At 32.5% G+C, this 24,373-nt stretch overlaps 1 protein-coding gene across 5 annotated transcripts in view; it reads right to left on the reverse strand.

Moving 5' to 3' along the window:
• Positions 1-1,917, reverse strand: part of LOC118186260 (uncharacterized) — a 47,027-nt gene extending 45,110 nt beyond the window's left edge. The window contains exon 1 of one of the 5 annotated variants that reach the window (XM_085815411.1): positions 1,486-1,917. In XM_085815411.1, coding sequence (XP_085671537.1) covers positions 1,486-1,650 — 165 coding nt within the window. In that variant the 5' untranslated portion in view covers positions 1,651-1,917. The remainder of the gene's footprint in view (positions 1-1,485) is intronic. The other 4 variants (XM_035356350.2, XM_035356351.2, XM_085815410.1 and 1 more) reach the window with 4 other exon arrangements.
• Between the last annotated feature and the right edge of the window lie 22,456 nt (positions 1,918-24,373).

Here is a 24,373-nt window from a genome sequence, read left to right on the forward strand (position 1 = left end):
CATACAAGTATAAATTAATATGTGATATGTTGAAACAGGCTCCTCTATTATTAGGACTGGATTTAGAAATTTATGTATGTATATATTTGGCTATATGTGTGCATATATATATTCTTACGTTCAAACATACATGCATGCATGAACATATACATCCATACATACATTTCTGAATACAGTCCCAATAAAAAAAAGAGCACGGACAAAACTTTTGATTAAAAAGATAAATGCTCTGCATAATGCACCGTGAAGGAAAACAAAATAAGTATGTTCTTTCTCAAAGCAAAAGTTAAAAAATATATGACCTTAACATAGTTTTTTAAATGTTAGGCCACACATATAAAATGGATATAGCTTTCCAAAGGAAATGTTACAAATAAGGATCACCCTCTTATATTTGATTCACTATGGTATTTAAGATTTGTGCATAAATATATATACAATATACTCTTTTTTTCACATATCAGTTAATGTTTATATACTTAGAAAGATTACTGTGAAAGTGATACATATACAAAAATTCATAACTAATTAACTAACTAACTAACTAAAAAATTCATAAGTAGGAATTTAGGTTAAAGGAATCTAGATCATATTTAGGATAACTGTGTATGATTTATTTACCTCAGGAATAAGGAATTAAAATGAATCAAATTTTGTCAAGAGCTGAATATAATAGATTACACTGAAACAGACTGCAATAATTATCTTCAACAGTGGCATAGCTAAGGTATAAGCAATGGTAGATATCTGTCCCTGGGGGTGCAGCATCCAGGAGGTGGTAAACTGAAAAATTTTTAATGAAATGTTTTCCCTTCTCAGCAAAGAGGTGGATGTGTGAAATCTTTATTTGTCCCTGGGTGCTGAAGACCCTAGCTATGAATATAATATTTAAACAAACAAAGACTGGAATAATTATCTTCACTGTTACAATGGAAAATGAAAAATATTTGTGTAACTAGGTATACTACTGAAGTCAATGACAGTTCATTTAACTAACAGGACATTAGCCAGATTGCTTCAGTATAATATTAAAGAGAATCATCAGTATCATTTCATTTAATACGCATACAATCTGATTACTGCTCAACTATAATTTTTTTCCCTTAAATTTAATGAGAAAAATTATTTTCATTTCATTTTTTTTTATTTCATTTTATTTTAATAGAAGAGGAAAGTCTTTTCAAGCAAGAAACTAAATTAATTACGAAATTTTCAACAAAATAAAATTAAAAGTTAAAAACAATTTTTTTTTTAAACTTTGAAACAACTATACAATTCTAAATTAAAATTAATTTTTTTTAATTCTAAAGGCTGAAGATAATTAATTGTCAATTATATTAATCAATTAAAATAAAACATGTTTTGCAGAAACGCACAGTCACGAAAACAAAAAATAAAATTAATAAATTTAACAATAAGTAAGTACTATTAACTTTTTTCTCCGATTAGTCCGATAAGCTTTATTAGAAAAATTTTGAAACTAACATATATTACTTCTGAACGTTTCGTGTCCTTCTTTCCAAAATCGATTTTTGTAGCATATATTTTAGATACAATAACAGTAATTACCACAATAATTACACTTAAAATCAGCGTTAAAATATAATGCTCTAAAACACTGAAATTCAAATGATCTAATTCTGGAAGCATTTTATATGCTATTAATTTACTTAACGAAATCACATTGATTTCTGTGTTAGATCCCTCTAACTTGCGTTTCACAAATTCTTTCTCAACATTACGTATTTCAGTTTATTTCTCATCCACACACACACGTTATATATGGCAAGTCTACTTCCATAATTGCTATAACATTTCGGTCTATTGCATTAAAAACCTTCACAGCTAATCAATATCCTCTTTCCCTATTACTCAGAGGAAATATCCCTCAAAAAGGGAATTTTTTAGAGAGCTTCCAGGGTACAAGGGCTGGTCAGCTAACAGCCGCGTAGTAATAAAATGGAACATGAAAGAGTGCTGCGAGCAAGGAGCTTAGTTAGTTTCCTTACTAAATGTTTTGGTACCTTCTGATTATCTGCACCACTGGTTTCAACAGTCAGTAAAATGGCTGTGTTTTGGGCATAATTTTAAATAAAAACACAACAGCAACACACTCATACGCGTACCAGACACGCATTTGGGTATATATAGATTTTCACACTTTATATTTATTTAAAAGTTTTTCTCGCTTTGGGAATCATTGAAGAGAGGATCAAAGTGAACTTATAGATTTGTTCACTTTCCTGTATGATGTAGTTCTGTGGGATTCGCACTTACTGTAGCTGTTATGATGAACTTTCTTCTTATTGCCTATGATGAACTTTCTTCTTATTGCCTATGATGTCTAGGCTCTTCTCTCCAACCTTAAGATTCTTTCCGCTGGATTTACTACGTCCTCAACATTCAATGCCATGTGCCCTATGGCAGTGGCGTAGCGAGGGGGGGCAAGGGATGATGCCTTGGGCGCCGCTCGCAGAGGGGCGCCAAATGGTCTCCAAACAAGATTTTCATCATATCACTGTTTTTTTTTTTTTTTTTTTTTTTTTTTTTTCGGGGAAGGGCAGGCGTTAAAAAGGTATTTTGCCCTGGGCGTCAGTTATGCTCGCTACTCCACTGCCCTATGGGCAGAACTCAGGAGCTGGAAACAGCGCGCTTCGCAATAACCTATTCGGATCGGATCGGATATTTATTTAAACTCATTCCCCATACGATAAATTGAAAAATATTGGCTAATGTTATTTCGGTGACTTTTAATTTTCCCAGAAAATGTCTTTTTTTTTTTCCTTAAATAATTCTTTTTATTGTTATTTAGGAAGAAAAATATTTCACTGAACCCTAAAGACAGCAAACTTAGTTTTTCGCCAATTTATTAAGTTGCCATTGAGATGGAGAATTTTCGAGAGGGGGTGCGGATATAGTTTATTTAGAAGGAGTGAGGAGAGACGGGGATAACTTCTTTTCTAATATATAAAGTCAAATTCAGACGAATTAGAGCAAGAGCGTGTTGTTTGAAATTAATCAATTTCTTGACTTATTTAATAACTTCGGACGAATGATAATATATTTAGCAGAGAAAACCTTTTTAATTAACAACGAAGCATTTTATTTAGCATTCTCTAAACATTACAAAAAGAATAACATTCCATGCGTTATCACGCTCAAAGCAATATACAGTCAAAAGTCGTTAATCCGGACTCGTCGGGACTTCGGCGATTCCGGATTATCGATTTTTCCGGGTTATAGATCATCAGTTTAAATCTGGTAAGATGGCATGCAGAAATTACAAAATTAAAAATATGAAATCGTAATTTATGAAATAAAGAACAATTATGATCTAAAGGGTATCAAAATTTACAAAAAGAAAGAGCTTAATATTTATTTGTTTACTTTATTCAACATTTCTTTCAATGTAAGTTGTTTAAGTTGCTTCATTTCATGTGACAATAATTTCTCTTTAATTCTATTAAACAGACATAATTTTTTGTTTAGTTTCAAAGTTCCGCTGCTCAAGTCCTATAATTGCTGTGTCGAGAATACCGACTAATTTGTCAATCGAAATGTTTTCGTTTTCAATAACCTCTCTGTCACTTTCTTCACTATCAGAAGCGAATTATAATGACGAGGAACTTGATTTAAATCATATCAAAGACGGAGTACATCGAGATGAAATACTACATTTAGTAAGGAATTATAAGCCAAATAAAATAAAAACATCTGCCCTAAAGATAAGGATAGTGATGACAGATCAACTTCCAATTCATTGCGCGCCGCGGCTTTTCTGCCCCTCCCCTGCCGCAGAGCAGCGTGAAATTGATAAACAGATTTCGGATTTCAAAACATACTTTCGCTTTGTAGATCCTTTACATATTAGTAAATATATATCGGAAATTCTATTTGACATAATCGAAAGTTCCAGCTTAATTTTATAAAATTGCTCTAACAGTCTGCAAAAAATAATAAGCCGAATCCAATTCGAAGATTAAGGAACAACGCAATCTATAACATTAACTGAATTAGATAATTTTAGCTTAGCTTATACCGTCCGTTAAACATTAAACGCGCATACGTAAACGTATTATGCGCTTGCGCACACGCATATGCGCAGCCGTAAAGGTCTTACGCGCACGTGTAAACGCCTATGAATGCGAAGCATGCGCAGAAAGTTTGTAGCTTTGAGGTCCGGATTATAGATCATTACTGATTATGGGTGTCCGAATTAACGACTTTTGACTGTATAAAAAAATCACTGTTGCCACAAAAAATCTACATTATAATGAACATATTAAATTATTGTGTATTAACTGAGTTCGTGCACGTTCCTGAACATCCTCCCACCTTGCAATTTTAGGAAATTGCAACATATTCTCTACTGTTCATAGTTCTGATTCTTCAGAGAGAGGCCATTTATCCGGCTCTTGTTTAAGCCAATCCGGCCACTCCCACTATCTGCTCTGTAGCAATATATTGGCATCGCACACTCTAGAGGAAAGATCAGTTGGATTGCTTGAGCTTGGTACATAATGCCAGTCTTCCGGATTTGTGCATCTCCTTATTTCAGCTACAAATTTGCCACAAAAACGCTCCAGTGGGAGTCTTTTTTGATCCATGTCAGAACTACAGACGAGTCACTCCAAAAGTACACTTGGCACTTTGTCAATTTAACAGCGTCAATGACTTGACGGTACAGCCGAGTAGCTATAAGTGCTCCAAGCAACTCTAATATGGGAATAGTTACTTAACTGGCAGGGGTTATTTTGATTTACATAATACCAATTGTACTGAAGTTTTGCCCTCAAAATATGCACCCAATAAAATGCATGCTGCATAAGATACCTTACTAGCATCACTAAAACAATGTAGAGAGATGGAGCAGTCATCGAAGGGTCCAATCACAAGTCTTCTTGAAATTTTACAATAATTCAAGAAGTGTAGTCTTTTGAGCCAAGCCTGAAATTCTCTTTCTATACCTTGTGGAAGGTTTTCATCCCAGGAAAGTTTCATCTTCCATGTTTCTTGCAGAAGGAGTTTTGGAATTAACGTAGTTGGACTTGTAAATCCGATGGGGTCGAATATCCTCTGTGAGACTGACAGAAGAGATCGTTTCGTGTGGGCACTCTCCAAAAATGTCAAAGGGATTAAATTGCAATAAATTTCATCATTCTCGGTGTCCCATGAGAGTCCCAGAATTGGAATGATCTTCTGATAGGAAGTCATGCTTCTATCTTTGAATGGTGCAGCAGTACACCCTCTAAGGTCAAAACCTCCTGAAAACATTAGAGTTTGGGACTCTTCTTTGAACTTGACTACTTCTTCGGTTTCGAAACTAGCTATACAATAGTCGACATAAAAGGATTTCTACAATCTAAGTGCCGTTCCTTTCAAATCTCGTGGAGCATTATTCAAATGGTAAGAAATCCTTGCTCCCAACAGAAAGGGACTCTAGGAAATGCCGAACACGACACGACAGTGTCTGTAGGTAACAATGTCGGTTTTGTTTGAATCTTTCCACCACAGAAATTTCAAAAAGTATCTGTCTCTGGCACACAAATTGATTTGGAAGAATGCTTTCCTTATACCGGCAGTAACACCAATTGCATGTTGCTGGAATTGTATCAAAAGTTTTGGAAGCAATTTTATTAAATTCGGCCCCTTTTCGAGGCAAGCATTCAAGGAATTCCCATTTTCAGCCTTCAATGATGCATCGAATTCAGGTCGCACTTTCCTAGTCAGACTGGAATCCTTGATTACTGCTTGATGAGATAAATAGTGAGCAGTATCACTATTATTCGGAGCTATTTTAATTATACCTTCCTAGTACCAGCCTTTAATAATACCATCACATTTTTCGAAAAATCCCATCTTCTGCAGTCTTCATGTATTGGAGAAAAGTCTTTTTTCCACTTTATCTTTATTATCTTCAAGAATCCGATGACTATCCTTCCAAGGCAAGCAGACTTCATCCCTATTGCCCTCGATTACTTTACATACACTACGATATTACAATGTTCTCTAGGAAACATTTGATCGTGTCAGTGTCTAAATTCTCCTTAATCTTCACTTCCGCTGGATCTTTTATGCCAATTGTCTCTAAATTCCATAGTTTTGTGAGATCCAAATAACAAAGTCCGACGGTATCAAGCAAAGTATTATGACTTTGCACTGGGCCTTGTAGGGTCCAGCCCAATTTTGTTTCAAGCGCAATAAGGTTTTTGTCGATTGGAATGATATTATTCGTCATCAACAGTCCGGAATAGTCGGCTCCTATTAACAATCCGATATCCGGTGTATCTCTGCCAGAATCATTGATTTTGATTTTATGTTCTCGAAGTGAGGAACATATATATTTGAGTGTCACTCTAGGAATGTATCCACAAATTTTGTCTTTATCTAAAACCGATAACTCGTATTTGAATTTATTTTCCGTTCCTTGCATTTCGATATCAAAAATACCATGGACCTGAGATTCAGTTTCAACTCCACCAAACAAATTGTGGCTCAAAATCTCTTGATCTAATGGGACTAAATCTAGTCTCTTTATTATGTATTTCCGTAAGTAAGATCTTTGGGACCCACAGTCAAAAAGCGTTCTCACAAGTTCCTTTTTTCCATTATGGACAATCTTCACCATAATAGTTTGGAGAAGAGTCGTTTGCAGTTTGTGGTTAGACAATAAAGTTTCACTCGTTTCGTTAGCTACTTTAGGTGCTTCGTTTTTTGAACTTTTAGAACCTTTTAGTTCTCTGCACATCACCGTTACATGATGTTTGTTGCAGAATAGGCATTTCACAGAACTTTTACACTTTTCGGCAGCATACCCAATTTTTTGGCAGTTAAAACAAGCTTTTTTTCTTTCTTAGTAAATTTTTCTTATCTTCCAATGAAAGGCTGTGCAGCTTAAAGCACTCATAAGAATTATGTGTTTCCTTGTCACACCAAGCACAAAAATTAAGCTGTTTCTTCTTTGAATCTCCTGCATAAATACAAGCTGCTGTGGCTGGAATAGAGTCATATTTGTCTGGAGCAGAAAAACTTGTACGGGCCAACTGAAGACGCTCTTCACTTTCAACTTCAATTCGGAGAAAATGCAATAAATTTTCTAAATTTTCAGTGTGTGCAACACTTTTCCTACGCTGGCGAGATCGCTCCCATGCCCTCAGGATTTCTTCAGGTAGTGAAGACTCTACAAGGGGATACAGCATAGCTGCATAAATCTCACTTTTTACCCCCAACGTCTCCAAAGCTCTGAGTTGCGTTTCTAACTTATCATATAAGTTGGATAGAATCATATTTCCTTTTTTGCTAGCTTGAGCCAAAACCAACTTTAATAATTCGCGAACACAGATTTCTACCAGTAATTCGTCTCGTTCAAATCGAGATTTTAGCTGCTTGATAGCTTCTTTATAATTCGCGCCAGAGGGAGGATAACTATCTATGAGCTCTCTCGCTGGGGATCCAACGACCGTTGCTTGTAATAGGTAATGAAATTTGTCATCGTCATCTATATTTACATCTTCGTCAATCTTCTTAAACTGCCTCCAAAATCCTAACCAATTTCGGGTCTCCCCATTGCATTTTTGAAGCTCCAACTTTGGTAATTTAAAGTTCCTTTTCGTGGAATTTTCTAAAATTCCAGGTGTAATTACAGGAGTGGAATTCACCATTTTGTTTTCTACTTTTGTTTTTAAACTGATATATTTATCACGATATGTTTCATTCGTGTCAAAATCAGCTAAATATTCACTTTCGTTTTCACTTTTCAACAAAAGTTCGAAAATTTGTGATTGAACTTCATCTAATCGCTTAAATTTTCTTTCCAACTGTGAGCTCAATACTTGGAGTTGATTAACCTCCACGTCAGGCTTTAGAATTTCAGCATCTAAAGCACTGGAAGTAATCGTAAACGATTGCCTTAGAGGCTTACGCTTTCGTAATAAAAATTCCCTGATTTTAAATTCAATATGTCCAATATATTCAAATAATAAAGGATATAATCAAATAAACTCACTTGATAAATTCCAATACGAAATCGATGTTTCGTTTTCAAACCGTAGTTTCGTTTTCTTCAAATAGTCATTCCGTCCTGTCGAAGGACGCCAGTTGTTTGAAATTAATCAAGTTCTTGACTTATTTAATAACTTCGGACGAATGGTAATATATTTAGCAGAGAAAACCTTTTTAATTAACAACGAACCATTTTATTTAGCATTCTCTAAACATTACAAAAAGAATAAAATTCCATGCGTTATCACGCTCAAAGCAATATATAAAAAACATCACTGTTGCCACAAAAAATCTACATTATAATGAACATATTAAATTATTATGTATTAACTGAGTTCGTGCACGTTCCTAAACACGTATATTCACTGTGTCATTATTTGGCAATCTCCGGAGAATTCTCGATGCAACGTCTTTTTGTTCGTCTCGTATTAATTTTTAGTAATTTTGCATTATGCGTCTTCCGAGAAATGAAGCAGAACTAATCCATTATTTCTAGGTGTATGGTATTTCGCTAAAGTATCACCGGTACTAGTTCTTACGCAATAAAATTGTACATGATGGAAGATATACGATGGATATGTAATGTCGACAACAGCCGTTAATGTGTTAGAATAAGAACTGGGAAGTGATTCAAGCCGAAGAGCATGCTCGAATGAAGTCCCTTTCTTATTTAGCACAGTTCGTCGTTTTAAAACTAAACAACCTATGCCTTTATTCCAGGTTCAACTCATGCAAACAGTCAATATTGAAAATATTTATAATGAAACACACCTAGGACTTTTCATGATCACTATTGAAAGATACATCAACAAAAGCATAGTTCCACAATGTCTCAATTGTCAGCGATTCCACCACTCATCAGACAATTGCTTCTTTTTGCCCAGATGTGTTAAATGTGCACAGAATCATAAAAATTCAGAATGCCCTACACCAGGAAAAACCAATCTGTGCAAATTGCTTAAAAAAATCACCCAGCATCATATCGCGGTTGCTAGAAATTCCCAAAAAAATCCACCCAGAAATAATAATAGCACACCAAATTTAATTTCTAACTTAAAGAACACAACTCTTCACTCAGCTACATTCACTGAAGGAAAACGTTACGCCCAAGCCACATCAAAGCACATGCAAACAGCTAAAAACCAGAACAACAGTAACCAGGATAATTTCTCTCACATATTTTCTACTTTGAAAGAATTGTATACTGTTTTTGGAAATAGTAATGTTTCAAAATTATTCAATCTATTAAGATCCAGTATGGATCAGCTCAGAAAAGCAGAAACTCCCATGGAAAAGCTATTTCTACTCTTCAATATGTGTGAAGAAGCAAACATCTTTAATTAATACTAGTTAAAAAAATTGTTGAAAATATTCTTAAGTTAATTAATACATCTTAAAATTAAAAAAAATCACAGCTTGCATGTAACCTCCCTCAGCCTCCCAAATGTAACTTCTTAAATCTGACATTGGACGCTCCAGTGTCACATGACCTGCCTCAACTTTAGATAGTTCAGCCTCTTCTCCGCCCAGTTCAAGCAACGATGCCTTCAGTGTTAGATGTTACTTCTCTCTTCACGCATTGTCTGCCAGTATTCCTGATGCTACGTTTCGACCCTTCGGTTGCGGACTTACAATTGCTTGTGTCATCTCTACAGTCTATTTCTTATCAAAGACTATTGCCTTAATTATTGCTTTTCACTACGATATGCCTTCACGCACCATATGGAAATAATAATTGAAAAGTGATATAACATTGATTGGGATTGGACTCCAGTCCAGGCGCCCATTGCAATGAACGCTTCGTTCAAGGATGATACGAAAGCAGGAACGAGCTGCAGGAAGTTATAATGAATGTAATTACAAACACTTGACAGAGCTGTTTCGTCTATATTGATCTGCTGAAGTGCAAAATATATCTAATGGCCAAAATGAGCCAATATTTTTGGCAGCGCAAAGGCGCGTATCGGTTAATGTACAATTACCGACAAATCTTCAAGATGAACAAGCTTCTTTTTGTGCTTAGATTTCACCATTTTCATGTGTAGAGATTACTGCTTCATACAAGAGTGAATTTGAAAATTTTAGTAATATTTTTTTCTGCACCATTTTAAATTGTAAGACATTAACATAGCGCATAAATTCAAAAGGACGACACTGAAGTATGTAGAAGTTTTGCTTCCATGGTAAAGACCCATCTTACTTTTTTGGTGTGTGTGTGTGAAAGTTATTTCGGTGATATTTTGGACATTGTTTTCACCAGATGAGCCAAAAGAAGAAAATAGTTGTTCCATCAGGGAGACGGAGATGGAAGGAGAATCTTTATAAGCGATTGGTTAAAATACAAATACTTTTCAGTTACCGGAGCGCCAGTCGCCAAATGTACGCCGAACAGCAAAATGTGGTATCTTGTTTATATCGTGTCATGATAGCTAAGCGGTGAATAAGTATGCAATAATGTGCCCACTTCTATCACCTTTGCACACTATCTGTTTTCGCTTGAAAAATATTGATCTTTCTTCGAATCTATTTTCGCTTAAGAAACGTGAGAGAATTGCCCGAATTCGACATCCCGCACAGCTTCGACACTGTACATATTATAAATTATACATATTATACTTGTATGATACTTCACTGTACTGCAAGTTTATTTTTGTTTTCATGTAGCTTTAAGTATCTTTACCATTGCTGCTATTGTTAGATTTCGCGGTGCTACTTTGGTAGACGGTTGCACGGATTTTTGGCGATTTACGTTGGCCGAATTGTTGGCGCGATTTTTACAAACGTCAGCCATCTTGAAAAACGCTGTTTTTACGCATAGTAAAGTATTCGAAATTTAAAAAATAAATAAATAAATATCGTTAAAAGTAATGGATTAATTTTTTGTTGAAAATGTCATTTTTTAAGATGGCAGGCAAGTGTAAATAAATACATTTACTACGAGTATAAAATACTAAAGTAAGGTTATTATTACTTTCATATCAAAGAAGAGAATAAAAACACCGCTATAAAAACATTGGGCCAACGTTTAATTAGATTAAAATATTACTGAAATTGAATATCGAATTAAAAACCATCATACCAACATTTAAAAGAATTAGAATATTATTAAATTAAAATACTTTAAAATACGTTATATAGAATATAATTAACATTAAAACATATGGACAATAATTATCTCAGCAATTTCTGAAAATAGTGTATTAATTTTTTTAACAAAAATTGAAGTATACAATTATATAATAAAAGAAAAATATGTACTTACATTTTTTTGAGTGTTTAACCTGTTGTTTATTGATAAGTACCAAAGTACCACAATAAAAAATCAGAATCATAATTTAGATAACATCTTTGAAGACATCTTTGAAGGAATTCGAAGATATAAATTAAATTTTAAAACGGCGCGGAAATGCACAAATTGTCAGTAACCAATCAGGGAGCTGATTACAGCTCGTTAATGCACAAATATTCTATAACCAATCAGAGAGCTTATTACATCACGGCTAGAATTAAAATTATTTAAAAATTCATACATAATAAAATCATTTTAAAAAAATATGCAAAATTAAATTGTATTTTAATATTTAAGAGCCATAAATAATGTTTAAAACATTAGATTAAATTTATACATATTAAAACGAATTACTTTTAAAGTAAGGTGACGTCATTGATTACATCATCCACAACATAAAATTTCATAAAATATGATAAACAATAAAATTTTTATTTCACATAAAAATGCAAAATTAAATTGATTTTTAATATTTAAAAGCCATAAATAATATTTTAAACACGGAATTTATGCACAATAAAACGCACTATTTTTAAAATAAAATGACAACAAAGTATAGGTTACCATAAATAACTTATCCAGCAATGGGTTTACCATAAGTTGTATTACTCGCCAAAATCCGTGCGTCTACCAAAGTAGCACCGATTTCGTTCCACTGTTTATGTCTGGTGTTAAATGGCGAATGTTGGTCGCTCCAACGGTTATATTTAGCGCTAAGTTTATGTTTGGACTTTAAAAGTTCCAAAATGTATACTTACTGTATCGTTATGACATTCCTTTTTTTTTTTTTTTTTTTTTTTTGAATACGATTAAATTTATTTTCAAAAGTGTGAGCATTTACCCTTTGCGACTAAGTGCGCCGAAGCAGGAATTTTTGCAAAATCATTCAGTTTTGTTGTATAAATTCTATGTTTTGTGACTTAAAATTATAAATGACATAATATTATGTTAACTTTATTTCTGGTTAACTGAAGTGCATTTAAAGAATTTAATCTGTCATACATTTTGTCAAGGTATTTTAGTTTAAACACTGAAATTTGTCATTAAAAAGTTTTTATCCTCAAAGCTCCAAAACGTTAGTCTTGAAACTGTACTGATTGTAATCAATATTTGGCCTACCTGAAAACCGTTTCAGAATTCAGCAGCAAAATGGCATAGTCAATCCCAAACAGGACCCACCAACGGCAGAGCGGTAAGTCGCTAAACACTGGTAGTTCTGTCCGGGTTTGAATTCAGGAGAACGGGCTGGTTGCATGGGCGTTTCATTCCCTATGTGTAACATGTATACAAGTCAGTTTCCTTTGAAATTCCTCTACGAAGCCGTCCTACCCCTTAGGTGAACAGCCTTACAGTGCTTTGCCATAATTAAACCAGATAAACCATCCCCTTCCAAACATTCATACAGCTTTAGAAATACTTTCGACTTAATTAGGCTTGCTTATTAGCTATATTGTTAATTTTTTTTTATTTTTTTTTATTTTTTTTTTTTACTCACGATTATCGGCAGTAGTCGTCTTAAATACCTGTTCTAAAATTTCCCCATCAATACCACAGCAAGATTTAGACTTGATAAGGGCCTAAGCTATTTGAGATATGGGGCACTTTATAAGTCTGTTATAATATATTTATAATATATATTTTTTTCGTGGGGGGGCCAAGAAACGGGGGCTCTAAGCTATAGCTTGCGTAGCTTATACGTAAGTACGGCCCTGGTAAATATATATGCGTCTCCTCAATAATGCCTTTCTGTGGAAATACCAAGATTTACTAATACAACTACAAGTCTGTCATAAATAACTTCCTGTCATAAAAGCATTAATCCTTTATTTTGTGCTGTTAATGACATAGCTTCGTCAGTGTAAAGAAATGTCATTTTCTCAGGGTATATTATATTCAACAAAAAATACTTTTGCTCAAGCAATGATACTAATAATAGTTATAATGATAGTTGCAAAATAAAAGTGATTCAAGGGTATCTAAATAAGTAAAGTTAATGAAATGTACTAATTGATAGTTTCCCCTTTAACGTCTTTCGTTTAACTGTAGAGCCGTGGATCTTATCCTATTTTACCCCATCCGCCCCTTTCAATATTACTCTAGACCATTTCCCTCTTTTTCAAAGCTAGAAATACATTTTTGATTTAGATAATTTTTAACGTGCTTTGGAAATTAAATAATAAAAAAGCATAGAAAACGTTGATGAATACCAAAACTCGAATAAAATTAGTTTATAAAAGGCTGAGGGCATTCCGTTGAGAACCCCTGCTGTAGAGTAAACATTTTGTTCTCCATTATATTTAATGGGAGATAATCTTTACTTTACTTAAGTGTTACCCAACGCGTTTTTGATTGCAACCGAAAACGCCTTTCTTTCACCACAGCACTTCACTGTTTTTTTTTTTTTTTTTTTTGATAAAATGAACGTCTTTCTTACTTTAGAGGTCCCCCCCCCCTCTGCTGAACGTTACTTCAAATGAAGTACCTAATGGGTAATCAAAATAACCGAAAAATACTTTTTTTAAACACGAGATTTATTTTGCTATTTTAAAAGCCACTTAAAAACTTTTGTCGATTTTGAACAACATGAGAATGGTTGCTGTTTAAGATCCTTTTAAGTTTTATGTATTGCCGAATGAGTCCACTAAATATTATTTCCTCACAATAGGTAATCAGGATTCTGTTATGTTCATCGCCATGCCATGAAAAGTCATATGGCAAGTATTCATCACTAATACGTCTCGTATTTTGGAAAACGTTCCTTCCTTTTCTTTCCTATTTTTTCTTTTGAATCTTGAAAATCATCGGTTTCACTCTAAATGCAGAACTAGCACTACTGAAATCACTTAACAACAATTAAATTGAAGGCAATATTTTTCTGAATAGATAGATATTTATCTATGATGCAGGGGGTATCTAATTTATCTAAATGCAGGGGCTTTGCAGAATACTTACATATATAAATATGTGCTGTGGAACACGTATTCATTGGTTTAACCAATTAGCCAACGAACCCATTTACAGAAGCGAAGTCTAATAAAGATGATCAATCTAAGTCTCGCTAAAATCAATCTTGCATGATAGGAATCTGCTGCAAAGATATACTCGTAAAGAATGAAACTGCATCAAGCAAGTTACCATAATAATTAATTACTGAAATTGTTAGACTGAATTTTTAAGGCGAAACCTACGAGGGTTGCCTGCCTAAGCTTTTACCAAGTGTTGAATATCTGAAAATTATGGGCTTTAAAATTAACTGACTGGTGCTGGACAAAACTAACAAAAAAAAATTAACGTAATAAACCTGAAATGTGTAGTGGCGGGAGAGGTGGACCGTTTGGTTATCTAACTCAAAAACGTTTAACAAAACATATCTTAATAATTTATTAAGTTTATCAAGTCCATCAATGCAACTTCACATACCTTTAATATTAAACTTAACCTCAAATAAAAGAATAGAGGAATAAATCTTCCCTAGTGCTCGAGCAAAAATATATTAACTCTCATATTCTAAATATCCGAAATCCACTTAACTACATAATCAAATCATTTCACTAATTAAATTGAGAGAATCATGTTCATTTTCATTAAACCAGAACCTCAAAGCACCAGCCAAGAATCATTCATAAACACCAAACAGTCCCTAAGGAAAAATCAATCAAAAGTTTAATTTCATTCCTAGCACCTAAGTATCAATTATCCTAAAACCAAAACACTTTCAAATCGTTATTCGAAATGGATTAGTACAATGGGACGCGTTGTGAAGCCCACTAGGGAAAAACAATAATGCAAATTCACTAAAGATCCATGTTTCTTAAAAGTCTCCCGGCTCAAGCAAATGGAGGAACATGACAGACCACAGTAAATTACACACAAAATTAAACAAATGAAACATAAAATATAAATCAAACACATTTATTATTTTCTCGAATATCCAATTTCAGATAGCTGACCAAACCGTTATTAATATTCAACATTATGTATCAATTCAAAGATTCATTTATCAAGATCAAATATCCAAATTAATATAATAAAAGATTCTCATAATTATCCGCTAACATTAAATTATATATTTAAAGTGGATCTCACCTAAACTAATCAGGAATTACTAATTCAGAAGTCAAACAACAAAAATCAGCGTTATATTTACAAAATTTTCACAGGACTAGTTTCGATGGTTTTACCAAACCAGCATCCTCAGCTGCAAAACCGCAAATGAACAAGATAGGAAATAATGATTAGATAAGAAAGCCTGGACAAGAATAAGCAAGTGGCGCCATCTGTTGGTGAAACCAGAACTAAAACATAATTTCTTTAACCCCCCCACCCGAGCGTTACGGGTTTTTTCAGGAAACGACGTAAAAATAATCGTGTTTTCTTACCCAAAAACGGCAAGCATTTTTACTCAATCTATTTCAAAAGTGGGCCCCCCTTACCATGTGGATATAATTAAGCTAATTCTCCCCTCCGTTGAATTTAGCGAGTGAAATTAATTTTTCTCTTCGTCACGAGACTGGTTGCTAAAATAGTATTTTATCTCCTATTTGGCTACTTTATAATTTGCACACTAACACATATGCTGTATATTACTCGTACCTTAAATCAAGATATGTGCCGAATACAGAAAGTTAGTCAATATACATCAGTAAGAGAAACTAGGTAAAATGCTTTAAATTTCCAGTTTCTTTAAGGAATTGCTTCGATAATGGTAAAAATTAATCTTGCATTTTTTTATTCTTATTTTCTGAGGAAATACTTTTTAATATACAAAGGGAATTTGTGAGAGTTTTTTTCTCTCGTGTTCCAATTTTTCGAATACAAATTATTCGCAACTTATTTTAGTGTTATGTTTATATTTAATTTTCAAATATTATCAGTTTAATGTGTTAGATTTAATTAATTCTTTAGATTGCATCATAAATTTATTAGTAATTAGTTATTTATGACACCGTTTTGACTTGTGAGATATAAATAAAGTATTGTAATCACGAAACATTTCGATTTTCCTATTTCAAAGGAAATTTCCATTTTGAATAGTTCCATCATGACGTTTACACGTAAGTATGTCGCATAACTTAACATAAAATGTTGAAATTTTATATTTGGGACTTATGACTAGTTTTAGCGCGACGTATGTCTGTACGTATGTATGCATGTATATCGCATAACTCAACAGCAAAATAAATGAAGTGGCATTTCGGCTTTTATAGAGTAAAATCACTTTGGGGGGTGTAAAACAAGTAAATAGCTTGGTCAAAGGAGCTTCTTGAGAAAATAAATGTATTTTCGAGTTACAATGCATTTTCCTTGTAATTAGCTATATATGAGTTACAATGCAAGTATTTATATACTACGTGCATTATTGAGATGTTAATAGAAACCAAAACAAAAAAAAAAAAAAAATTCTTTGTAGCAAAATTGTTAACGATGTTATTTCTCCAAGACATTTACACAGGTGTGTATTCTTTTCATGAATGATGAAAAATAAGTTAACAGTTTTCCGAGCAGATGCTCCAAATTATACAGCTTTGAAGATTAAGTAATGAAAACATAAACTCTTATTTCTGGTTATGTGCTGAAAAAGATATTACCCTTTTCAAAAAAAAAAAAAAAAAACACCTAATAGCGGAATCTCCACGTTGACTTCAACGTAAATATACCTCCAGGGGGTACTGAACTAAAAGCTTACCACCTTTGTACATTTTCTACTTTATATGGGAGACCATTACCTTTGCGCAAGGACAAAAAAGCATCCGCTATCTATAACTCTGATCTTTCTCAGTTCTTTCATTTTGTTAACTATGACGAGAAATGGAGCTGCCGTAAATTCTAAATTTATTGCTTCTTCCAAAGACTCTGATTTCAAGTTGTGTATTTGCCGTCTGTTAGTAATTTAAACTACCCTGGCCTTAAATTCAGAAACATCCTTTCATCAGTAATTACAGTACATATAAACACAATATCATTATTTAAATTCAGACTTTAAAAACTTCATCTATGTTAAACTATGGAAAGCGCAATATATATATATATATATATAAATTTAAGCAGTTTATTTCGTGAAAATTTATCACATTTTTCGTAGGAATTATTAAAATTGTTTTGTATGTAAACTATATATATATATATATATGTAAACACACATACAAAACACTGTGTATACATATGGTGATGTATGTTTGTGAGCATGTGTGCGCGTGTATGTTATATTTCCCTATTATATATCAGTATTTTATTGAAAGTAGTTGTAGACGACATTTAATAATAATAAAAAAAAAAAAAAAAAACTGAAAAGTATAGTAAATCTCAAAATGATAGTGCAATTATGAAACTGAATATTACATGAAATCGAAAATTTATGTGAAGCAACTATGGAATGAAAATAAATTCTAGTTAGGTTTCACAGCATACAAAATAACACTTTAATCTAACCACTTGAGTAAAACGAATGCCAAGAAAATATCCTGAAAATGTGTATCGGAAAAAAAATCTCCAGAAAATGCCTCACGGAAAATATGCACCTGGTTAAAAATATCCCTAGAATAATAAACAATGTAAATATTTTTATCAGGTACATATACACATGCACCTTGAAAAATATTTGTAATTTTTATACTTTGTAGAGATATATAGAGGATTCTTTAATATTAAATATATTTTTCATTTATTTATTACAAAATATTCTTTCTTACTAAAAATATGCTTAATGATTACATCGTTTATATATCTAATTAATTATGACTATTTGTCTAGTTTCTTGTTATTTGTGTTTCGTTTCTGAGAATTATTAAAATTCAAGTGATCTGAATTTTATACAAAAATAAATTCTTTCATTAGTAACAAGTATAACTTTTGCATTAGAAATTATTCACGATAAATGCAATCTTGCTTTTTCGCCAACAGAATGTTTTGGCTTATTTTAGTACATTAAAGCATACTAGAGCTGTCTGCCTAAGAGGAGGGTCTCTTCGTGGAGGACGTTTTAAAAGTTAGGTTATTTAATTACGGCAAAGCCTCGAGGGCTATCTGCCTAAGGGGAGGGATGGCTTCGTGGAGGACTTTCCAAGGGAAACTGGCTCGTATACACGTTACACATGGTGAAAACCACGAAAACACCCATGCAGCCAGCCCGTTCGCGGGATTCGAACCTCGGACCGGACTACCATTGTTCAGCGACTTTACCGCTCGGCCGTTGGTGGGCCCCAGGACTTTTTAAAGAAACTGCTCATATATATATATATGCGAAAAACTATGAAAACGCCCATGCACCCAGCCCGTTCTCCTAGAATCGAACTAGTCGCAGAATATTTTCTGCGCTGAATAGTCGCAGAAAATATTCTGCGACTATTCAGCGACTTTACCGCTCGGCTGACAGTGACAGAATGTCTGCTACCTATACATTAATCTACTACAGGGGTAGATTTGTTTCCGAGAAAGAGATGCTAAACAGAAAAGAGATGCAAATCATATCCATCTCACTGAGATGATATGATCATTTTCAATGTGCCATTTGGTAGTGCGCTATTTAAATAGTCAACGTGTAAGTTAAGTGGGTGGCCAAATCAAGTAAATGTTTTAATGATATATCTAGCATATGATTCGAAATTTTTTTGAATTGGAAAGGCAACGATCAGTTTGCAAACAAACTTAAAAATAATTGAACATAATATTCATTTTCAAATACTATTCTAATTTTCGAAGTTAAAATGCTCAACAATTCATATAATGCTGTCGTGCTAGTATATTTATAAAGACTTACTGGTTTACCTTGCGTCCTGTGGTGGTGCAAGTAGTAGAGAATATAAGGAATGATCTTTTTTTTTTTTTTTTTTTTTTTTGGTGCCCTTGTAAGGTAAATTGACAGCCCGTCTAGATGAATAAGTTTGAAGATTCATGATTGTGATCCAAGCCTCATCAGTGGTTAAGATACACCTCTGAATACTGGCAGTTCGACCTGGTTTGGGTTCGATCACAAACGAACTGACCGGCTGTATGGTTGATCCCCCTGTATAATATGCTAGTTTCCCTCAGAATGTCCTCCACGAAGGCATCCTTACTCATAGGCAGGTAGCCCTCGCAGCTTTGCGTTATTTAATAACTGAATCGATCATGATTTTGATCCTTCCAAGGACGTTTTGAGTTTACCTGTTTCATGGTTTTACATATTACTATTATTAATGAATTCCTCTCAGAATGTTATTCAAAAATATATTAACAACTCAAATTTTTCGAGAATTTTTTTTTTCTATCCGAATACCCAGTAAAACACCTTTGTTATGCATAAAAACTCTTATTCATCAGCTTCGAGTGAGGGATGGTAATTGAAAGAAATATGATTATTTTCTAAAGCTTAAATGTGAGCTTTAGTATGGAAGAAGAAAGATACTAGGATGCTGAAACAATGAAATTTTTATTAATTACATAAGAATAAACTGGCCGTTCTAGCTTCATTAATCGTTCACATTACGCTATTTGTAATTATTCAACTTAGAGTGGATCACTTAGTCTTAAAAAACAAGTGATTTATGCATTTACAGTTACCAGACAAGGCATTTTTAAAGCATAAAGATAATTAAATGTATTTTAAAAATTGAGTTTGTAAGTTAAGTTTTATTCTTTCTTAAAAAAATATTTCTTTTGTTCACCTATTAAAAATAGCAATCAGCAGCGTGTGTTTTTGAAAATATCCCTAAATGCAACATAAATACAAAGCAGATTTCTTTAGGGAATCCTTTACGAAGACATTTTACCACTTAGGTGGAAAATGTTTTGCTAAATTAAACTTTAAATTTACAAAGGCGATTTTATGAGAAAACAGAAGGAGGACTCAACATTGGACTAATAATTAGCAAGTTGCTCATCAGTGAAACATAATGGTAATCTTGGATAAAATGAAAATCAGAATGATATTATAGCAAATTCTTCAATAAAGCATCTAACATATTGCAAATTAAAAATTTAAAAAAGCGTTCTTTATTTTGTGAGTTTATTTGTGAAACTTCCTGAGAAATAACCTCATTTTATCTTGAAATATTGGAAAATGTTTTCTACTGTCATTATCTATCACAAATTAAATACTTTGAAAGTGGATTCATTTTAAGCTGTTTAAAATATTATTTGTGTTCGTGCTTAGGTTGAAGAAATGTTTGTGTGCTGTGTTCATTCATAAGTATATGTATTTCGCCAGGATTTTGATTTTGCACTTCCCAGTTTTTATCAAATAACATAAAATTAGCATTTCAGGGAAAAAAAAAAAAAAAAAAGAAAAAAAAAAATTTTTTTTTGTTTATCTTTAATTTAAACAACAAAGGGATTAGAATTTTTGTTACTTTGCAAAAAGTACTTAGCAAAAAGATGGATTTCGAATTTGAAATGTTTTTGCTATTTGGTTAGTAAATTAATCAATATAATGTAGTATACTACTTAGTTAACTATGTTTTTATTGGGAACCATTTAAGGACATATTATAACGATGGAAATTACTTTTGTTCTTTTTGAAATTCCTCTATACATTATAAAATTAACCAATTGATCAAAATTTGCATTATACAATAAAATAAGTACTATAACACAACAACAACTATACATAGCCTTCTTATATAACAGCCCTAATTAAAATTACTAACTAAAAATAACGAACGTGGAGACATTTCTATTATGTAATAAAGTAAGCTTTAAAATATTTTGGAAGAACTGGTCAGAAATTATCAGTGGCGTAGCTAGAGTGGGGCAAGGGATGACATCTGTCCCCGGGCGCAGCGTCCAAGGGCGCCAAATTCATGCTACAAAATTTTTTAATGAAACGTTTTATATTCTTGGCACACAGAAAGGGGCGCAAATTCTTCAATTGTCCCCGGGCGCTGGAAACTCTAGCTACGCCCCTGGAAATTATGTGAAAGAAAGTGAATCCAATTTTCATTAAAAAAAAATTTCTTATAATGTGTCAGCTTATTTTAAGCCATTTTATCTAGTAATAACAACTTGATATTGTTTCAGATTAAAAATAATGAATGCAATATCATCCATATTTCGAAATGGGCTTATTTAGTTATGCTGTTATAACTACTAATAACTGTTGATGAAACATTTCCACAGCAACATAATTTTGGTCTTCTATGCAAGTTTATTTATGTGGTTATTTTTTAAACAAATATTGAATCGTCGAATGTAAAAAAAAAAAAAACATTAATAAAATCTTTAAATGCCTGTCTTTGAATTTGAGTTCGAACACAGCATATTTAACACAAGAGGCTATTACCAAGACTTTGCTAGGATCCTGCTAGCCGCGCAAGACGCTTTGTTAGAAGGAAACAACTGATTGAAAGCATGTGTTCAAATTATCACATCTGTCATTTATCTGTCGAAGAGAAGGTAGGACTTTTGTATGAGTATGTTTCAAAGCTTGTTTTTCCGTTCCGTAAGTACGCCAATCCCCAGGGGTGTAATTACTCTTTTAGGACAAATCTGAAGAGAATATACTTACGATGACATTACTGAATGATCTCAAAGCCATCTGCTTTCTGAACTATTTTGTACTTTCTTTAAAAATACAGAAGGTTTATAAGTACAGGTTTTTTGCACATCTACAGTTATTGTTTTCTAATTACTGTCATGTAACATAAATGCAAAAGCATTTAATATTTATTTAATCTTTCGCATAATATGTCAAAACAAATTTCTCTTAAGTCATCTGTTTATGGCTGAAGTTGCTATGTGTAGTTCTTTAATTTATGCTATGGAAGTTAAAAATACAGCGATCAATAAAAAATATAAAAATTCTGCACATGTGAAAATAAAATTATGGTAAAATGCTTGAACACCATCTCCAAAACAAGAGACTAAATTAAAAAAAATCATGTTTGAACCAAAATATTAATGTCTTGCAAAATCTTTTCTAACATACGTGACAATTTTCGATAGAGGGACAAGCTTTTTTTACTGCTTAGACCTAAAGTACTTTTTTTTTTTAACTTCTTACTAGACAATCATAGATTCTTTCCCAGATTTTACTAATCAGGTCTTGCTGGCCTAAGATGTAATACTTTGATAAAGAAATTCTAAAAAGTTTAGCTTTTTTTATTTCAGTAATTCTGAATACTTATAAAAATTCAGACTACTACAAATTTTATTAAAACTCATCCTATGATTCAAAAAGGTGCTTCGGATCGCTGACGAAGTTTTTAAATTAAAAAGAAACTAAATTTGATATGGTAATGAAGTTAAAATATCATTGCACCTGCTTAGACAATATTCAATCTAAGAATGCTACTATTTTAGAGAATTCTATGCATTTCAAATAAAAAAATAGCACAAATAATTATTATATATTCAGATTATACACGACTACTGCGTCATTCGCCAAGAACACACATTCAAAAAACAATAAAAAATTTTTAAAAAAATCTGACAGGTTTCAGATTTTACATTACGTCTAAAAGGACATTTCTTTAACCTTTTGTGTGGTACCTTTATTTATCAAATATCATGTTCTTTGCACTTAAACCATAAAATTCAGTTCAAATGCAATGTCGATAATTAATTTTAAAATGAGCATATATTTAGAATTGTCGGTAGACAATTCCGCGCGCTGGAGATAAAAGGTTTCCACTCCCGTAGAGTGTTGCTTTTGCTTGCTTTGAAATCGTTGAGTTTGTTACTCAAAAATTGGTTAAAGTTTCACAAAATATGAAATAGATAATAAAACAAATTCCAAATTTCAAATTTGATCTTCCACATGCCCATATTGGTAGGAGGATTACGTCATGCAAACTTGGACGGCCTTTTTTCAAACCTTTTTTTTATCACAATGCGAGATATATACACACATTTACGCAGATTTTCATTATTTAATTTCTTCAAATGTAATGCGGGACTCTAAAATTTGGTGGCGACAGTCTGAAAAGGGATTCGCCGTTTATAGTGATTTAACGCAAAATGGCAAAAACGAAAACAGTATTAGTATACGTATTTAAAACAATAGTCTCTCAAGGACTATTGTTTTAAATACCTTTGGACTAATAAATAAAAATATGAAAGGTTTCAGATTTTAAACTACATCCAAAGGAGCGTTTTTAACGTTTTGTGTGTTACCTCATTAAATATCATGTTCTACGTACTGAAACCATAAAGTTCAGTTCTACAGCAATATCTCAAAATTATTTTGAAATGAGCGTATCTTAGAGTCTCTCGCGCTTGAGATAAAAATGGGATTTTTTTCGTACGGTGTTGACATTACTCGCTTTGAAATCGTTTAGTTTTTTAATCAAAATTTCGTTGAAGTGTTATAAAATCTGAAATCGATAATAAAATAAATTTCAAATTCAAATTAGGGCTTCCACATGCCCATATTGTATGGAGGATTACGTTATTTAAATTTTGATAGCTCTAGCTACCGTTGTTTTATTACAATGCGAGAAACATACGTACATTCATGCAGATTCTTCATTATTTAATTTCTTTAAGTATAATACAGAGCGATAATATTTAGTGGCAACAATTTGAAAAGTGATTCGCCGTTTATAGTTTTCAATGAAAAATGCCAAAGCGAAATTAAAAGTCCTTCAGGGCAAATTGTCCCTTTGAACTAAAAATAAAGTAAGCAAACATAAAAAAGTAAATTTTCGTGCTTCTTTTCTTAATAGTCTTTCGTTTTATTTATTTACTGCGGTTTTTTTTAACTGAAATTTAAAAAGTTGCGGGTTATATTTCGGGCATTCAGTTGTTAGGCTGTAGATTGGTTATTTTAATAATTTATATAGCAAAATACAGAAATTTTAACACACCTTTGCCTTTCTGCTTGTAGTTATTTTGCGTTGAACAATGTAATTTCAATTATGTAAGAAAATCAAACTCATTGAATTTTTTTCTAATAAAAATCGCATTGAAATCAATGTACATAAACAGATTTGGAATATTTGAAATGAATTTGAACAGAACTTCATCAAACCAGTATAAGCGACGAATATTGTTTCAAAATGAATAAATAATTCGCCATTATTATTTTTACTATCAAATTAGATTATGCTTCATAAATCCGTTCAAAATACGCTTATTATAAATTACTGTTGATGGCTAATTTTTATTTGA

Source organism: Stegodyphus dumicola, chromosome 4 (assembly GCF_044657685.1).
Source record: "Stegodyphus dumicola isolate Sdum_Otavi_A_Nest chromosome 4, ASM4465768v1".
Taxonomy (NCBI): Eukaryota; Metazoa; Arthropoda; class Arachnida; order Araneae; family Eresidae; genus Stegodyphus; species Stegodyphus dumicola.